This window comes from Triturus cristatus, chromosome 1_1 (assembly GCF_964204655.1).
Source record: "Triturus cristatus chromosome 1_1, aTriCri1.1, whole genome shotgun sequence".
Taxonomy (NCBI): Eukaryota; Metazoa; Chordata; class Amphibia; order Caudata; family Salamandridae; genus Triturus; species Triturus cristatus.
In genome coordinates this window covers 1,285,369,980-1,285,390,467 of record NC_140579.1, presented here as the reverse complement: position 1 = coordinate 1,285,390,467, position 20,488 = coordinate 1,285,369,980, and the positions used below count along the sequence as shown (strand labels likewise).

At 41.5% G+C, this 20,488-nt stretch overlaps 1 protein-coding gene across 1 annotated transcript in view; it reads right to left on the bottom strand.

Moving 5' to 3' along the window:
• Positions 1-5,714: 5,714 nt before the first annotated feature.
• Positions 5,715-20,488, bottom strand: part of LOC146871970 (DDB1- and CUL4-associated factor 7) — a 559,819-nt gene continuing 545,045 nt past the window's right edge. Inside the window, exon 7 of the mRNA XM_085652619.1 lies at positions 5,715-8,830. Coding sequence (XP_085508745.1) covers positions 8,658-8,830 — 173 coding nt within the window. The 3' untranslated portion in view covers positions 5,715-8,657. The remainder of the gene's footprint in view (positions 8,831-20,488) is intronic.

The window sequence follows — 20,488 nt, the reverse complement described above, 5'->3', positions numbered from 1 at the left end:
ATTGGAAGAAAATTAGTCTGCATATACTATACTGGTTGCAACTGCATATGTGCATGTCCTACTTCACCTTTTTTAAATGTACATCAGATTCCAATATGTGGATTTGTAGTGTTTCGGGAACCCCACACAAAGATAGGAATATTCTAAGTCCATGACTATCAATGATGATAGTACACAGTACTACAATATAATACTACCAAATCAATCCAGTAAAGAAATCAGAACTTATCTAGCACAGTATCAATTGATTTATATAAATTAAGAAAGCAAAAGCCAATCAAATAAGTAGTTCATCTGTGCCAACACAATGTTTTTAAACTGTTAATGAGAGGTCATATTACAGCAGAAAGCTCTTAAACTACTCTTAACTGATTTAATAAACAAATGGAAAGGCAGAGAGCATAACTGCTAATTGATTTAGGTGAATTTCGTGAGCAAGTGCCAGTCAAATCAGGACGTCTGCGATACTACCAAAAACTGTTAAACACCAATAAAAGCTCACACAAAGAAAGTGCATCCAACGCTATAAATTGATTTAATTAAATGAAAAGACATAGCATACCACAAATTGATTTATACAAATACCGGCAACAAGTGTCAGCCAAAGGAGAACTGCTGGTGTTGTGATAAAATAAAACAGGTGGTTAAGAAAACAAACAAATGCAACGGACAAGCTGAAAAACAAATGAAAAGGTACAGCTTTGTATTGTTTGATATGTACACATATGAAGAAAAAATGATGCATTAAATTACTACATGTTACCTATTTAAGTCAACAGAAGGTAAACGAATAAATTCAGTGCATGTAACCTATTTAAATCATCAAAAGGTGAAGCTTTAGGTGGAGAACATGCTAGAACTTTAAGTTGAGCTAAATGTATACCACTAATTGGGGCTACTTCTTGTAATGAGAATTAAAAATCTTCGCTGTAACTGTGGCAGGTGGTCCCTTCAATATTTTGTGCCTTGTACAAATGGCTTTCTCTTTTTGTCCCTTCAGCATTAAAAACCTCATCATCAGTACTCTTGAGAAGATATCAGCAACAATAAAATATCTCATCTTTGAGGTGGTAAGTGATAGCGCGGTGCTATTCACGGATACAGAAGGTAGATAGTTATTAATCACTGATGAAAATGTGGTCCAGATAACCTTTAGGGGTGGCACAAGAGAAAAGGTCAACAACAACAACAAACAATAACGAATATTGGCATTAAGTTACCTCCAAATCTCAAAGCATACAACAAACCCCTTAGCTTTCTGAATTATTATTATTATTATTTTTTTTAAACATTGACAAGCATTCTTCCTTCGGAAGAAACCAAAATCCATTGATGAGAGAGTTTAGCAGATACTTCCCCGAAACACTGTCAGAAGAAAGGTATACCTTGTTGTGCCCGAGGCAGAACTATCCTTATTCATGAAATTTAGCAACCAAAATAGTGTTGCCTAAAGAGACACTTCAAAGAGCAGAGAGACAGCAGGAACAAGGCCCAGATCAAAACCTTTGACTTGGAAGTAAAGCGAACTTTACTTAATAATATGTTTTATAAAGCAACAGAAAGTAGTGCCAAATACCCAAGCACTCAACTTGCAGTGAAAACAAACTACTATTGCCTGTGGATCTAGATCCATAAGTCCATCCAGTCACTGGTTGAGCAGATGGCGAGCAAACATGGATGGACTGTTTTTTTTTGTTTTTCAAGTGTCATTATACCAAGGATTCGTACCATGGCAGCACATAACATTCACAAGAAAAATAAATATCTATTGCCATAACGTTCTGATGCTTGAAATAGCCAAATCCAAGTAGATTTTCACAAAAAACTATTTTCAAACACGGTAAGCGGAACTCAAATATTTGAAAATTGCAGTTAGACTCATTTGATTATTAGGACAGCATTCAGGAGGTCACTTTCTAGTCATATGCTCCTGAGGCATCAATGAGGTATAACCAAGACTACTGCTATGAGAAACAAAATACATCTTCACCACCATTTTCTTGTTCATTAAACAAACATTTGGCAAGAAACCACAAAATAAACACAATAATCCATTTAACCTACTTTTCAAAAACATCAGCTTCAAAAACTTCATTAAAATAACTTTAAAAACAAAATAAAAAATTGTGAAAAACCTGCAAACAGAACACACATCATTTCTAGTCTACCATGTTATATAATACATCTATACATTGAAATGCATCAGTACTTTGAAATATATTGTACAACTTTTGCCATAACAACCCAGGTAGTCCATCTACCGGGGAAAAGTCTCCTTAAAATGACTCATGCAATGCAGTCTTTAAACAATAATATGCAAGACTGGGCAGTTTTGATCATTCTTTGATTACACTGTTACGATCGGACTTGGGAAAGAGGGCGTCCACTCAATTGTCATTTGTAAATATGTGCAAGGTTGCTAAATGTAAAGTTTTCAGGTTATCATGACAATGTAATTATCAATATACCTCTTATGACACAAGAGGGTAGATTTAGTCTCACTTCAGTGCAGCCACTGAAATAGTTATAACAAACACGGAACATGCCATTTAAAACCGTCAACTCCAACGAAGGCTGTCCCATTTCCTTAAAGTCTCCTAGGATTTCAGATTTTGTTAATCTCTATAAGAAGGAAAATACAGTTGGGGTGCAGGACATATGCGCCGGCAACTGAATTGCTAACTTCACACTCATCATTCTGAATGACTTAACAAGCAAATCACTGGTAATCATAGTTTACCATCCATAGAAATAATCACTGAATTCGAAACCTAGAAAAATGTCAGGTGTTTATACTTTTTTTTAATAACACACCGATATAAAGAAGCTTCTTGTAAAGATATCTCATTAAAATGTAAAGGAAATTTAGAGGTACAAGCCTCTGAAACGTTCAGTGTCCCATTTTAAAACAGAAAATGTGAAAGAATTTCAGCAAGTAGGTAGTATAGCTTCAGAGTACAAGACCTCAGTACCACTCGAAGTCAGCCAGGCTAACATTTCATCCAAGCTGTGACAACCAGTTTTTCTAAGCTTATACTATGCAGTATGATCTTAAAAACAGACCATCTACTTAATCATTATCCTTTTTTTTCAGGGACTTGGGTAGTTTGTTAGTGAATTCTACAAGAAGACAAAAAAATAGGAGTCTGGAAATGGTGGATAGTAAAAATGTGCCTAGCCTCTAGTAAATGGGTTTTGTAGAAAAGCTTTGTCTACTTATGGATGTGAGCTATGGGTGGTGTGTAGGTAGAAGTGTCAAGCAAATGTATTAAACAGCAGGGAGGTGCTCCACAATTCTCAGCAATGGGGGCATTCTAGTTAAGGGCTGTACAGGATAGTCCTATTGCTGTCTTAACAGACTTGTTGGAAAAAAAGCCACAGTACAGGTTTCAATCAAGTTGGCTACCTATTACCTGGCTGGATGTGGTCATTTCGTCTCTGCTCTGCTTTGTATTGTCTATATAATAACAGACAATCCACTTCATATCACAGATATTTGGATAAAGGGTAGAAGCAAAATACTTTGATTTACAAAGAAATAATATCTAGGAAGCCTTAAATCGGCTTTCACAGCAACTTTAGTGGTATGGAATAACGTTTAGGTCTCATTACAGCCCAGTATTCTATCCAATCCTACTCACTGATTAGATGGTCAGCAGAAAAGCTACTCAAAAGATACTACACATTGAAGTTGTGCACGAGTTCAGAAGGAGGTCACACAATCTTTGACAGTACAGCTCCTTAGCAGTTGTGGGGAGAAATTCAGACTACTGCTTTATCACTGGGACAAAGAAGATGGTAGATTGAGAACACCGTGACACTTGGTTAATAAAGCAATACCATTTCCACAGGCCAAGGGATTGATGGTTCTTCACAAACATGCAAAGCTGACCTTCTACTTAAATGTATGCAAAGATCTAGTAGAAGGATGCTTTCTATATTTCAGAACGTTCATGAAGTCTGGTAATAAATTGTGAAGGTCTTACTGGGGGATCTTAGTAGTTAAGATCCCAAGCTCAGAGGCTGTGGTACAGAATTTTGCTTTGCGCTCAGGCCAGGACATCTGGTCTTAAAAGCAATTGCCTAGAGCCTGGTAAACTAAGTCCATGAACCAACATTAGTGAGACAACCTGAGGCAATTATAATTTTTGCTGCGAGCAGCCTCTGCGTGATGGCCATCTCTGGCATCTCAGGGGAACAGAAACTTTCATTCTCCTTGGTTTCTCTCCGTTATTCCTTAGGTTTGGTTTTTGCAAAAAGACTAGTAGGCCGTCCACACAATTCAAGATCTGATAAAGAGTTTCACTGCATATGGCACATGTGCAAATGTCTAATATTACTCTGCTTAACACATGGAAGATACACTGCCATTACGCAAGTCTCTAGAATAAACACATGCTATGTTGTTTGGAACTCCCTACAGACAGGCCCTGTCAATGTCTCTCGAGACTGATTTGAAGTCAGATGGCTGCTTCATTGCATTTAGGTCTAAAATTTGCCCAAATTATTGTTGAACCTTTCTTCTACCCAAGAAAAGAACTAGAGACTTGGATACTTTCTCCTTTGCCATTATGTTAATGGTGAACTTTCCACAGTCCAAGATGTTGGCAGTTGGTTCTTCCGAATGATTTAGACACCAGGAACATTTTGCTTGAAGCAGAACTACAATCAAGTACACTTCGCAATCTGATAAATAGTGGATCTATTCTGAGGGATGACTTTTTTAAATTAGCAGGGTCTGTTTTATCTTGGCAGAAAGTAATATTTTAATTGCTGGTCCCAAGAAGCCTAAAGCTAAATGTTATCAGATGCTAAGTCAGCTTTGTAGTGTCAAATATTGCCGATTATGTGAACTGTTGAACATGAAATATTATACAGAGTCATGGCTTTCCTGGTCAGAACTTCCTGAAAAGTGGCGAGATCATTCTCTGGAGACACTATCGATGGAGACCAGGATACCATAACCTCCATGATGAGCCAGAGGTTGCTTCCCTTTTTGGACTAGGAGGTAGCCTAGAAGGCGTTTGATCCCGTGAAGAATAAGCATCTACTCCCCTTCTCAAGTTGCGTACACTTGTTCGGTGTAAACTTAATAGCCAGAATAATATTGAACCTGCTAAAAACAGACATTTGAGGTTGAGTCTTTTGAAGATCTTGTGTTGGTATTTTTTTCCTGGGTGGAACAAAATCAGTGACATTTGCTAATCAAATTTTAAAAAGAAGATGAAATCTGCCCCACCAGCTTTTTTGACACCATCCTTTTCAAGCAGAGTGCTTCAAGATCAAACAACTTGGCATCAAATATTTAAGGAGGTAAAATAATCTGCAGTTATGGCTTTTTTTGACATAGCTGAGAATTTTAAAGTCATGACTTGGCACTGATCTTAAAAAGTAGTAACAAAATCAACATTGTTTTCTTCAACTCTTTTGAGGGTAGGTTAGAGGTGGCCTATTAAAGTGCTGGAGTAGAGGTAGCAACTTCAATGCCATTTCCTGTAGCAGACTGAGAAAGGTTGCTTAACCTTAAACCAGAATCCTTCCACCTCTTTCAAAATTAAATTCTTATGACAGAATGATTTTCGAGAAGACAGAAGGAACAAACATGTGAATCCTTTTAGGATTTCATTTTTCACAAGACTGGCATTTCACAAATCGCAAAAGCACTGTTAGAGAAACAAAGACCAGGAAACACAGAGGGACAGCCCACACTAAAAGATGGTGAATGGTGTATCCTTTATTCAAAAGACTGCTAATTATCCTGATAATGCAAAAATGGTAGCAAGAAGAGCCTTCAGGGATCCTCAGTCCATTGAGCAAGTAACAGAGTTGTCTCAACTGCCAAATCAGTATCTTATCCTTGAGGACGAAATGACAGCTTGGCTAGCTTTAAGTGACAGTAAAGTATTGCATTGTGACATTGGGTTACTTTATCTGTTCGCTTTAATTTTTCTTTAAAAAGCTTTGAGGAATACACTTTTAAATTGTTTTTTTTTAAATTTGATGATGCCCTCTTAAAAAGGGTGCCAAAAGCAAAGGCATCGGTTTAAAATGAAATAAGAAGTTTGCACTTGTAAATCATTCCAGAACTCTACACATAGGGAGAGCAATTTAATGTTTTCATCTTTATCAGTGAAGATGTGACAATGATTTTAGAATATAATTTTAAAAAGGGTCCTGTTCCATGTTTCATACTGCATGGGATACTAACCAGAAGCATATGCTTTACAATTACCCCACAGATGTGGAGAAACCCTGAGCACAGCACCAAAAGCTGCAGTTACATCACTGGGATCCATCAAACAGGCACTACCTGTTAAGACGGATCTTACGGACTCTTGAGAATGAGACACCTGTGAAGAAACAGTTCCAAAATAAAGTGATACAAATGCTTCATTGAGTTCAGATCTATTTCACACAGCTATATTTATTCCTACAAAGCTTGCCTTTGCTAGTCAGGGAAGCAGGTTTTTGCCAGGTTTAGGTTCTGGGGTAAACACACAAGATGATGGACGAAATGTTGCACATTGGCAAAACATTCACCCCCAGTCACAGATCTGGGTTTAATCCATCGTTATTTTGCTCACCACGCCACCCCAGTTCAGACATGGCCATATGCAAATCAGTCTTGACCCTGTGCCTCATGGGAACAGTCCAGCCCGAACTGCCAAGCCATGTCTTCCGTGGACCGGAATCAAGCATCCTAGGACCGGTTTCGGGGTTTCACCCCCCTTCAGCCAGGATAGCTTGACTCCAGTGGCTTAGTGAGCACAGGACCCACGTTAAAAAGTTCATGATAGTCAATTTCCAAGGAATTTGGTAGCTTGAATGAAAAAAAATGTCATTTGTGGATCTAAAGGTCACATTCTTGCATTACCCAAATCTGAAAATTCCCTGAAAACCTAGCTGTTATAGCTGCACAACTTCAGAGACAAAAACGTGTATGTACAGGTGATTCAAGCAAATACAGTTCAGCAAACTTTAGGATTATACATAGATTTTGGAGAGAAAAAAAAACCATTCCTTTCACCCCGAAACAGGGTTCTTGCTCCAAGTGAAGAATTATCCACGAAGGCTATAAAAGTCATCAGGGGCTGGTGTTTGGCCTTGAATGCCAAGATGTTGCTGTTTATTCTAAAGCACTGTAGTCGAAGAACAATCCTATGTAAGGGAATTGTACCTTCCCCAGATTCATATGCAATTTCACCATACACATTTGGTGTACAGTATTAAAGTAGTCATATACGAGTTAGTGTCCTGCATTCTGGAGCAATCACTCACAGGAGTTAAAAGGATTCCTCAAAGTTGTATTGCCAGTTAAGCATGCAGTTACTATTTCTATTATCTGAAGGGTGCTTCTGGCAATGTGAGCAAGGAAACTTACATTTAAAAACGGTGTCCAGTGTTTCTCTCCATTTGGAGAGAAAGCTTCTAAAGCCTACAAATCAGCAAGAACACTCTCAGTCGAGATTCACTTATCTAGATAACATTTCTTAACAATGTATTGGAAGATGGTAAGCAATGTGGCAAAATAAAGCCCGACAATTTCCCAAACCTCTTGTCATATACAGCTAGCATGCAGCAAAACAATAACCTAACAATGTATTTATGCTTGGTTACGTGCAAGTCAAATTAATTCTAGCAACTGCAGATGACTTGAGAGAAAAGAAGACGCTAATTGCAGAGGCTAGTTAGTTAGACTACTCAGAAAAGCATCCCCCCCCCCCCCCCCCCCCCGCCAAAATAGGAAAAACCTGCAGCAGAGCCATAGAGAGGAAAAACAATTTTTTTTTTTTAAATGTGTCCGTCAGCGAATTACAGACTCATTTAGTTCGCATTCCACCTTCAGTGGCACACCAGACCGTCAGTTTTTCCTCCTGTAGTGGCACATTTGCATTATAAAACGTGTTAAACAAAAAAACAAGAGTTTTAGGTCACCTTCAATTTGAAAGTGGCAAGCAGATGCTAAATGCTTTTCCCAATGTATAGAGAAAACTTGAAATAAATTACAACGGACAGAATTTTTCTGTCACATCTCCAACACGATACCATCAAACAGTAAAATAGGCCGGTCTATGTATGTGATCCATGAACCTACGCTAAGGAAAGTATGTTCTAATGTTTATGATTAATAGTTAGGATCAAATGACTAAGTGCATGTAACTACAGAGTTTAAGTTCATAACGTAGCCTCTATTTGAGACATTACAAAACCATACATTTTGAATTCTGTAGACACTGGAGTAAATTAATAAAATGCACCAAACAGCTTAAAATTTGTATTTAGTATCATCAAACTGCTCAGAAAGCTAAAGGGATGTATCTATTCTAGACTGAGCATTTCAGGAGGTGAATAGATAGGAAACATTGTAATAATATACACAGTCTGCAAAACTAATAGTAACACTAACGTTCATAAACAACTAAATAAAACATTTTAATTGAGATTTCAGACTAAAAATAGGTTCTCCTGTGACACAAGAGAAGGTCCAAGTTTTACTGGATCAGCTGAGTCTTGTAATCAGTCCAAAGCTTCTTTTGGCGGAGCAAGGTGATGAGATACTGGTCCATAAAATCTCAGTTCTGTTGTTGTTGATAGGGGAAATGATGAAGGATATGTGTAGAGGGTCGAGAGAATAATAGCTGCCTGGTTCACTCATGTCACACCCTCAAAATCTCCAAACAGTTGTTGTAGCAGATGGCTATCCAATCAGGCTGGGTAGAGGCCCACTGCACATTGTTAATTTCTCCTTCTGCAGTATAGGCTAGTATCGGGTCTTCAATAGCACGTGGCATCTGTTGAATATCCCATATGAGAGCCTGGTGATCATCCGCTACAAAAGACAAGAAAGATTTGGTTTATAGGCAGTTCTTATTTAGACAACTATTTGAGTATCGCTATCTTGTACGCATTCACATAATTACCTGATTATTTGCTCACATTAGATTGAGAAATCTCGGCAATAAAGATGAAACTGACAATTCTGAAACTTACATGGAGGGCTATTTTAAAACACTCCTTACATCTTATCAACTACACGACTTTGCACCTGTAGTTCACTAGCCCAAATCTGTTCAACATTTTAGTCCGATTCTAAGTATTGTATTCCTCTTCTCTGTTGGCGTTTTTATATTATAAAACTGATAATTAAAATGAACTCTTTCATAGCACAATTTTGACAAGCTAGAGTTGGTCACAAGAAACACTACCAAGTATTAGCAAAGTCAATAGGTTTACCAAATTTCTCTACCACACACACACAATCCAAAAATCATATGTCAAGGGTGGCAGACTTGCAGTACAGGCAGCAGCGTATAAAAAAAACTTACAAAAAACAGCAGATATAGGCAACAGTATTACAAGATTCCCTGGTCCTTGACCATCTTGGAGTGCTTATATCTGTAGACCTCTAAGTGAGTAAGCATTAGGACAAGGCTATGTGGAAAGCAAAAGATCAATAGAAAACAACTTTTGGTGAGAACGCATTGAATAAACACCAATGATATTACCCCATCTGTAGTAGCGTGTACTACTTCTTTAGATTATAAAACATACTTGCTTACTAATGATGGTTAGGTGCAGCTGTGTAGACGGAGGCAATAGACGGAGCAGAAGAACAGAGTAGAAGCAAATGGATAAGGAGCAGAGTAGAGAGAGTGGTGGGAAAGGGTGAGTGGGTGATAAAGGGGTGGAAGGGCAAATTCGTTTTTCGGGGTTTCATTGGATGAGAGCTGAACAGGCCCGTGAAGCAGGCAAATTGGGGAGCAGACTAGATGGACTGCAGAGATAGATTACAAGGACCAGGGCAGGGTGTAGGAATCATGATCAACGGCAGACAATCGACTGGCATAGGGTTGGAGTTCAGGTTTTAGGGTGGAAGCGAGGTGTTGGGGAGATAAGGACGGGCAAGACAGCTGATCGGCGCACGGTAGACTTAAGGACAAGGGGCACCAGGTCCTGAAAAGGGATGTCAGAGGTGGCGCTGTCCAAGACCTCCAGCATAGCTGGTTAGAAGCCAAGACCTGTACTCTAGAAGAATTAGCAGAAGGGAAAGCTGGCTTTCCCGAAGGCAACATAACTGAAACAGGTTTAGAGTAAGATTAAGTCCCTTCCTTGGATCGTTTTCCTTTTCTTAAGATGTGCAGATTCCGCCTTACGTACTTTCATTTCTTGCGTCTCCTGGATGAAGAACAAATCCAAGGGTGTAAGTACTTGTCCTTCATAGAAGCTGCCATTATTTTTGTCTTTCCTTTCCATCATCTTCAGGTGCATAAGAAGAAACCACGAGCGGTCTTGTGGAAATGGTCCACACACCACAATCACCCAAAGTGCAAATCATTACCCGCCATCTGTCAACATTTGCAGCAGGGTTTAAAGCAAGAAAACTTAGGAGGGTCAAATAGTTCCATCCCCCACTCAAACAATGTTTTTTAAATTAAAAACAGAAAAGCAAACAACACATATGGAAAGAAAATAAAACCGAGAGGCTCCAGATCCTGCATCAATGAAACCACAGCAAGAAAGCAAGGTCACCAACAGCTGGTGCAACATTGCGGTATCACGTTATGTGGGGAAACGCATCTTCTACTATGATGTCATGAGTTATCAAACTATGCTGTATATGGATCTATGGAAAATATTCTGGATCCAGTCTGAGTCCGGAAAAGAGTTTAATCAATGAAACACCAGAAGTGAGTAGTCCTTTATTTTCACTTATAAAGCAATGAATCACTTGTACTACAGTTTCCAGGCACATGATATCAGCAAACAGACTACAGTTAAATTTCCAAAAGCACCTTATGGAGTGAAAAGAAATTAGCTACTTACCTGTAACTCCAGTTCTAGCGAACAATTGAATCTTTTATATATTCACGTTTGACTTATTCCCAGTCGTCAATCTGGGAATTCCCAGAACATATAAAAAGCAGTAAATCATGTTAAACAGGCCATAGGCCTAAGAACAGTATTTGATTAGTAGCATATCCACTTCATTTGAGGCAACCTAAACCTTAGCCAAAGAGGTGAAATGCTCAGATCGCCTACTCCCTCTAGAGGCCACTATAGCTCAGATTTCATAACACTAGTATGAGAAGAGTATGTTAAGAATGAGCCTTCTACTAAGGGGGATCACTTGTGGATAGACTTACCTGTAACTACGGTCATCCAGTATTTGTAGCTTTCATATGCCTGAATCATTCCCTGTCGTCAAGATGGGAGTCCCACGGTATAATAAACAAGCAGTATTCCAAAAATGCCATAGGCTATAATGGCCCTAAGCCATGCTAATATAGCCTATGTCCTTTTTTTTTATTTTTAAAAAAGGACCAAATGCTGAATGCAGCTAATCAGCTGTTCGCACCCTCTAGAACCTTCCCAGCAGAGGCAGTTTCCCTTTAGATTTTCCCAGCACAAGAGAGAAGTGATTGCCTTAATATATAAACAGAAACCGCCTCTATGGGGAGGAGGGTGGGCACATGTGAATCTATGAAAGATACAAATACTGGATAACTGTAGTTACAGGTAAGTAACTGATTTTCTTATCCAGTATTGGGGTATCTTTCATAGATTCTCATGCCTGAATCAGAATAGTAAGCAGTCACATCCATTTTTAGGTCTCGCGAGCCAAAGGCTCGAAGAGACATTTTATATCTGGGCTTTTTCAAAGTGCTGCCGTGGCCTAAAGCTACAGTGCACGTGAACGTGCACGCGCGCAGCGCCATGTGTCTTTCCTCCGTAGCGATCGTAATCACGATCACTTTCGCGGGCTCCTCTGTTGCTGGCATTCCCCCCTCCCTTCTCGCCCAGCCCTTCTTGTTTACTCAAATGTCACAGAGGACATGAGACCTCGGGACACCAGCTTTCCTTGGCAAGACCTCTGTCGGCTGAACCCAAATTACACGCCAAGCTATTTAAAGACGACTCCGTGCTTCAGCAGTTCCTGTCTTTGCTCAAAATTGGCATCAAAAGGCAAGCAAACAGAAAGTACTCGCCTGCCACCTCACTGGTAAATACCCTCTTTGTTACCTTAAAAAGTAGAATGTATTTATTATAATATATGTCCTCGGGCATCACACAGAGATAGCGTTGAGGCAACAATGAGCCCGTCATTGGTGGCCCATTCGCCGCCTTCTTGTATAATTGCTGTTCTCTGGGTTGAAAACATGATTTTACGTGTTTTAAGACTGAAAATGGGATATATACACCTAACTCTTTGTATGAATTCTGTAGCCTAAGGGCACGGATTTGGTTTTGGCATTCTACGCCATGTTGACTCGAATCAATCTGGCTGTAATTATGGACCCGGTGACAGCTGGACCTTTCTGTACATCTGGCAGCCTGGCTCATCATGGACCGGACGCGGCGCGGATTGGTGTTCGCTCAGGCAGGTTTCCTCTCCGCAGCCCGGCCGAATGACTTACTGTAACCCTGACCGGTATCATTTCTCTTTGGGTCAGGATAAGCTGTGCTCTGAGTCCTAGAGCATCGGTTCACTCTGCTGTACAGGCTCTAAAAGAAATGAAATGTTACGTGGGATTTAAAAGCGGCGTTGAGGGCCTGGATTGAATGACATACACCGCCTGGGTGGTGTTTATCTCCACTTGGAATTGAGCTGATGGTATCGTATTTTATTGCAGCATTTATATAGCGCCTCACGCCCCAGTACGGGCGGGCGCTGAAGCGCTTTCCTGAATAGGTGGCCTCAGGTAGCATGCTACATCACTGAGGAAGTACCTGGTTGGTAGTGTTGCCTTTTCTGTGGCTCTTTGCAGGAAGTGCTATAATGTCAAGCGTAAGTGACCAAAGTGTTGCTCTTTCCTTGCAGCTAGACACCCTTAGCGGTTTGATGGAGAAGTCTTTAAAACTCCCCACAGAGACTGATTGCAAGCTGTCGCTCGTGTATGTGCTCAAGAGGTTACTTGAACATACAGCAGAGTTTTTATGAATCCTACAATGCCACTAAATGCTTTTGTTAATAGCATTCAAGCGCTAACACGTCAACATTTTAAACTAAAAATGAAGCAATAGTACAAACCAAAATAGACCTTACGTTTGAAAGTGAATATTTCTAAGGTTACGCTTGTGAAACAGTCCTGTTTGTTGCCTATGCTGCCAGACATGGTATAACAAGCATTTGCAATGCAATAGGTCTTGCATTTACACGAGTTTAAGCTATTGGCATTGTAAATGACAATGCCTTTTATTTATGTTAAAAAAATAAAAGGCATTGTCATTTGCAATGTCAATAGCTCAAACTTGCGTAAATGCGAGACCTATTGCATTGCAAATGCTTGTTTCAGTTTGTCTGTTGTGGATAGGCGGGAAAAATAGCACATATTGAACTCAAAGTTTAGGTTACAAGAATAGAACATTACTTATGTAACAAACATCTCCATATACATCGCCATAGCGAGAGAAAAAGATAGGAAGATAATGTAACCAATGGTATACCTTACTTAGATATGCTTTACGCATTTCTTACACACACCCCCCCCCCACCTACCTATATGTATATAGTTTAATATTTGCAATTATCATAAAGAGAACAAAAGGCTCTTTCCAAGGGCTAGAAAGAGGCTGACCTTAATGGAAAAGATGGCCAAGTACTGCCTGGCCCACCGCTGCATCTGGTGCGGATTCCAGGCAATAGTGCTGCATGAAGGTATGAGTGGTACTCCAGGTTGCAGCACGACAAATCTTTTCCAATGTTACCCCTGTGAAGAGAGCTGTTTAAGTTCCAACCGCTCTGATAGAGTGAGCCTTTACTATCCTTTTCAAAGGCTTGTTGGCCTTGACATGACAGAATTGGATTGCAGCAGATATCCATCTTGCGATAGTGGCTTTTGTTATTACAGTCCCTTCTCTGCCTTGGCCATAAGCAACAAGCAATCGATCAGTTTTCCGAATGTCCTTTGTTGTCCTTTGTTCTTTGAAGATGAAACTTAAGGCAGTGTTTGACATCAAGTGTATGTACCGCTTGCTTCGCAGGAGTTGATTATTGCAGAAAATAGGACTGGAGTATAACCGGCTTATTGAGGTGGAACTGAGAAGGTACTTTAGGGATAAACACGGGATTGGTCCTTAAAACCACAGCATTATCCTTAAATCTTAAGAAAGGTTTCTTAATTGTGAAAGCCTGGATCTCGCTCACCCTTCTGTCAGAAGTGAGGGCCAGAAGAAGGGCGACTTTCCATGTGAGATATTTCAGATCAACTTTATGAACGTGTTCAAATGGCCTTTTCATGAGCTGTGCAAGAACCACATTTAAGTTCCATTCCGGTGGAGGTGCCTGCACTGGAGGGAAAACACAGAACAGCCCTTTCATGAATTGTTTGATAAGGCTTGATGCATGCAGAGAAGTGCCACAAGAAGCTCATCTATAGCGAGAGATGGAAGCTAGATCCACCTTAACTGATGAGAAGGCTAAACCTGATTTTGCCAAGGAGAGAAGATATGGTAAAATCTGTTGCGGGGATATCTGAAATTGATGTAGATTATTTAGTTGACACCAGACACCGAATCTCTTCCATTTAAGCTTGTATGTCTTATTGGTGCTTTCCACTCTAGATTTTGAGAGAATGTCTCATGTCCTTGAATTCCATGAATTCAGGAGCCACGCATGCAAATGTAGAGAGACTGGATTCAGATGATGCACTTGACTGTTGTCCCTGGACAGAAGAGGAGGAGACAGCTGCAGACTAATAGTTCTCGTTTCTGAGAAGTGAAGAAGTTCCGGAAACCAATGCTGCCTGGGCCACCTGGGTGCAATGAGAATTAGGCGACATCCTTCCAGGTTCATTTTGGTCAGTACTCTGGGGATCAATGGGATGGGGGGGAAAAGCGTAGGCACAAATCCATGACCATCGCATCGAAAGGGCATTGCCTTGAGACCCCAGGAGGGGGTACCTGCCAGCATAGAACTGGCATTTGGTGTTCGTGGCAAACCGGTCCAGATCTGGTTTCCCCCATATAGCAAACACTCTTCAACTGGACTTGATTGAGTTCCCATTTGTGGCAATTGTCTATCGTTCTGCTGAGAGCATCTGCCAGGATGTTGTGTAGACCTGGAACATGCTCGGCTTTGAGAGACATTCCTTGCTCTGTTGCCCAGTCCCACAGTTCCTGCACTTCTGTAGAAAGCGTGAGAGATTTTGTTCCTCCCTGTTGGTTTATGTAGAACATACTGGTTGTGTTGTCTGTACGGACCAGTACGGAGGAGCCCACTATCCTCGGAAGGAAAGCCTGTAAGGAGAGGAATATGGCCTTCAGCTTTAGGCTGTTGATTTGACTTTGCTTTTGGGCATTGAACCATTTGCCCTGAATTTGAAGGTCCTACAAATGGCCTCCCCAGCGGGCCATGGAGTAATCTGTTGTCAGGATGAAATCTGGTATTTCTAGCAAGATAGTCAATACTTTTGAAAGGTTTGGGGTTCGTTACAACCATTTCATTGCTGTCTTCATGGCCGGGGTAACGCGAATGATGTCTTCGAAAGATCCTGATGTTTAAAGCCATTGTTTCTGTCATTCTTCCTGGAGAGGTCTCATTTTGAGTCTGACCAAGGGAACCAGATCGATCGCTGACTAGCACATCCCTAGCAGCGACTTTTATTTTCTCACTGAAATGGACCTTTTTCTTGATATGACAATTGCTAAAAGACTTAGTCGGGTCCGACATTCCTCCGACAAGAATGCTTTGCATTGGATCGTGTCCAATCTGGCTCCCAGGAATGGTACTGTTTGACTGGTGATGAAAGAGGACCTTGTGATGATGACCGTCAACCCTAGTTTGCTGAACAGTCGAAAACAGGCGTTGGTGATTCTGGATGTTTGCTTTGCGGTGGGAGCCTTTAACAGCCAGTCCTCCAAGTATGGGAATACTTGATGACCTTGAGAACGTAGAGCTGCCGCCACAGCTGCCAGGCATTTTGTAAATATCATGGGCGCCGATTTGAGGCCGAATGGGAGAACCTTGAATTGGTAGTGGGTACCAGCCACTACGAATCGGAGGAATTTGATGCTTCCGATGAATGGGGATGTGGAAATAAGCGTCTTCCAAATCGAGGGAGGTCATGAAATCCTTTGTTGAGACGTCGTAAGATCTCGGCCAAAGTTACCATCCTGAAAGTTTGCTTCCTTAGAAATGTGTTTAACTTTGAGATCCAAAATTGGTCTCCATTCCCCTGACTTTTTCATAATCAAAAAGAAACGGGAATACAAACCTTGCACTCTTTGCAGAGCTGGAACTTTCTCTATGGCTCCTTTTGCAAGCTTAATCTTTGTTTCCTTCTGCAATAAGTGAAGACGAGGGAGAGGGGTTCCCCTGGGTGGTGTAATTGGAGGTTTGTGTATAAACTTCAGCGTGTGACCGAAGGCGACCAAATCCAAACCCAACGGTCCGATGTTATAATCTCCCATTGCTGGAGAAAACTGGATATCTTCGCACCCACGGGAGGGGAAATTGAGGGAGAAGCTGGTACCCTGATAAAATCACTGTCTTCTTCCGTTGTCCCTGCTTTGGGCCGATGTTCTCTTTCGGCCCCCTTGGTGGGAGAAACCAGCCGTAGCCGGTAGGCAGCAGGTTGATAGGTTTACCTATATTGTGTCTGGTAGGGCTGGTATTGTTGCGCTCTTTGGTAGTTCCCTCTGTAAGTGGAAAAACCACGTCCTTTAGCTCCTCTGAAAGGTATCTTTCTGTATTGAAGGGAACCTAAAGATTTAGCAGTGTCTGTGTCCTTTTTGATGGATAGAAGCACCTCATCTATATGTTTGTCGAATAAGGCATCTCCATCATATGCCATTATCAGAACTTTTGTTTGGACCTCTGGTCTAAATGTGGCTGCCTTTAACCATCCCTGGCGTTGTAACACAGCCGCCCCTGCCAGTTGACGGAAACCCGTGTTGGCTATGTCCACAGCACAATCGATTGTTTCAGAGGCTGCCTATTCCCCTTGTATGAGGTTCTTTCTGGCTTCCTGCTTCCGGTCGTCAGGAATAAGATCTAGTAGAGAAGCCATATCAGACCACATCTGTCATAGCGTCAGATGATAGCCAAAGCGTTGGCTGCTTTAATAGTGGTCGCAGCCATGATGGAGAACCGCTTTCCCATAAAGTCAAGCTTACACCCTTCCTTGTCCGGAGGAGTGGAGATCGGGGTGGCCGGGTTCTTAGATCTCCTTTGTGCTGCCTGTGAAATAACAGAATATGGTTTTGGATGGCCAGTCAGACAAGAAGAATTTTCCTGAGCTCTGTATTTTTTCTCTATGCCAGAGAGCACTGGTGGTATGGTTACCGGGGTCGTCATTATCTTTACACCCTCTTGCCAAATGTAGGCAATGATAGGAATTGTGCACATTGACTTTCTGACTTCCTCTTTAAAGTGATACAGGAAGCAGTCTGTATGCTTAACTTCCAAGGTAAGATGAAATCTATTAGAAGCCATCTCCATTAAATTGTGGAAACCGCCTATATCTTCTGGCAGGGAATCTGCTGGATGGTGTGACGGAGGTGATTGAGTTGGAATAATATAGTCCTCCCAGGGATCAACAGCTGGATCTGGGATCTCGCCCTCATCTCGCTCTTCGTCTGAACAGGAATGGTTAACAGGATCAGCATCTTGTGGTACTGTAGATGTTGCTGGTGAATTGGGTTTCTCAGGGATTTGCGCTGGTAGTTCCTTGGGAACCTCTTGAGATGGAAATCTTTGCTTGTAATCTGCTAGCATAGCTTGCAGATCTTGAATTAAGGTTGGCGGCAGATAATCGATTTGTCTATGGCGAGGTTCTTGGTATTCGTAGTGTTGATATTGGTGCAGCGGTGCCAGATATGGCTGGTAGTATTGCTAGTCCTCATAGTCAGAATCAAAATCCTGGCTCTTCACGTGCAGCGCTTAATTTGTGCTGGTGCTTAGCACTTCATCAGGTCCGGGTCTAGACATACCCGAGCGCCAACTCACATAGTGGCAATGTGTGTCACACAATATCGGCACTTCATTGCAGTCTCCGGTGAAAAGTCAGTCGCTATTCAATACTTCCCTCCTTATGACGCATACTCGTACGACGCATCGGCACTATTCAGTCAGTCAGTTCAGTTGAAGAAGGCAGCAGCGTGTTGTGCAGTGCAGCAGCAGGCCTTGGAATCAGATTAATAAGCAGTAAGTAATGTTGCTTTTTCTTGAGCTTGTCGGCCATTACCGTTTCATGCCAGCCAGGTGAAGTGAAATTAATTTGTACCCACGTCACTCCTCTTGGGAATAATGCCCCGCCATTCATAGCAGCTAAGCTGAAATATGGGCGATTTCCTTGGAGAAAACTAGTTTTGTCATGCCCTAGAGATGACTAACTGATCCTCACTTAACATAACATAAAAGGTGTATTTGTAAAGCGCACGTTCACCCCAGCAACAGGGCATCTTGGCGCTGAACAGATGTATATTGTTACCCAACTCAATGGTACTCATTTTATCGACCTGAAATGGATGAAAGGCTGAGTGGACCCGCCGGGATTTGAACCTGTGACCATGAGGTCGAACACAGGCCCCTGCAGTGGATGCATTAGTCCACTGAGCCACCAGACCCAGGCTCTTTTTAAAAAAAAAAACCTTTTTATAAACAAACATGTTGGTCGTTTCACAGGACCCAGGCTCTTCTTAAGAATATTTTTTTACTGCATGCTTGTTTTGGCTTCGGATGTTCTAAACTAAGTATTACGGAGATACATAACGTTACGTTAATATAGTGTGGATAGCTCAGTGGATTAATGTGCATGCTTTTTATAACACAATTGTATGACGTTTTCATCTTGCGACAGTGACAACTCTTACCTACTGTGTGCCCCTCCAAAACAGTTCATTTAATTTTGTATGTGCTTCTCTGTAGGAATTAATATGTTGCTATCCCTCCCTACTAATCCATACATTTATATGACGTCTAACCAGCAGACTCTAGAGATTCTCGTTTTATGTTATTGTGTCCCAAGCTTTAAGATCAGCAGTTTACACATGTTGTGAATTGCCTGAATGGTTGTTTTGCTGCCTTAAAAAGCGTTTCGAGTGTAGAAGTGAGGGGTCGTGGCGCAGCCCTTGTGAATATTCAGCCAGCAGCAGCAGGCCCCTGTGGGGCTGGTATAAACGGTTGATAAAGAAGGTGATTTATTTAAAGTGTGCCATGTCTGGGTGCAGAGTTCAGTGGGAAGGAACCAGTAGAGCAGAGGGAATGCGCCTGAGAGGCCTTGCAGCAATGAGCACATCAAGTGAGGCTGCTGGTATTGTAACTTTTGACTTACAAGCAATCACACTTGAATGCCGGGTACTGGGCAGACCTCCAGGAGGCTGGAAGGTCGGGGGCCGTTTCTGAAACTGGGGGCTGGCTTTGTTACTGGAGGCCTATTTTTTAGTGATATCGGCCCAGAGTAACAAAATTAGAAGGCCGTTGTGACAGGCTGTATTCTGCAGTCTGCACCAAGCCCATGATGCTGCCAGCCTCCCCTTCTCCTTCCCAGCCAGCAGCAAGCACATTGTAGAGCGCAGGCTCATCTTGCATACGGTTCACACGTGCTGACCCTGCACTGCTTTTTTTTTCCTTTTTAAAATAAACATCACCCCATCCCTATGGGGCGTCATTCAATTGGGTAGCACGAAAGCGCTACAAATTTAACTACCCTAGTGGGGTTGGTCTGCCTTGTCCCTGTGGCCTCTGCCGTCACCATCACCATAGCACTCATTTGCATATTATAGAATGCTTATGCTCGCACAGAGCATAAGCTTTAAATGATATGCAAATGCGTATCTGGAGTCCTCAGTAGTTCCTCTCTGCAATATGCAGGAGCCACTCCTTCCGATATGTAATCCCTTGCTGGCTACCTCTTGCCTTGCACAGGGCTCCCTGGGTGCATCTGTTCTGAGGCAGAGTGACCTCGAGTTTTGGACCAAGACTGTGTGGCGCTTTCTCCAGTGTCGTCGGGTCAGGAGGGTAGAGGGCGGCATTGGCAGAGCATACTGGTGGTGGCGAGTATAACCTGCTAAGTTTGCATTGTCCGAACTTAGTGTGTGCCATTTCCATGCTTTCTGGCCTGGGCCATAGGTGCTGAAAATAGGGGTGTGGATGCTGGTGCTGCAACTCCAAAATAATCGGGGTAGAGTTCAAATAGGGGAATGGACGATATAATGCCTTTACGTTTTTTTCTTTTCATCTTGTCACATTTGCTGTGCGTTCAAAGAAATGGCAGGCTATGTCATCTGACAAACCGCTGTTTATTCTGTTTGAATGAATAGTGGTGTTTACTTTTATTTTTGTGACTGTAAAGGTAGTGGCTTTTGTGAAATGAACTATCTGTAAAGGAACTGCACAAATATTTTAAAAGTAAATCAGCATTTCGAGAAGTGAAGCACATTATTTTGTAATTCTGAAGTGTGATTAAAACAATGATTTTAATAGGAGCAAAATTAATCAAGACGCCTTACTTGGTGATGTGGAAATTGTAAATATTTTCTGAAGCCC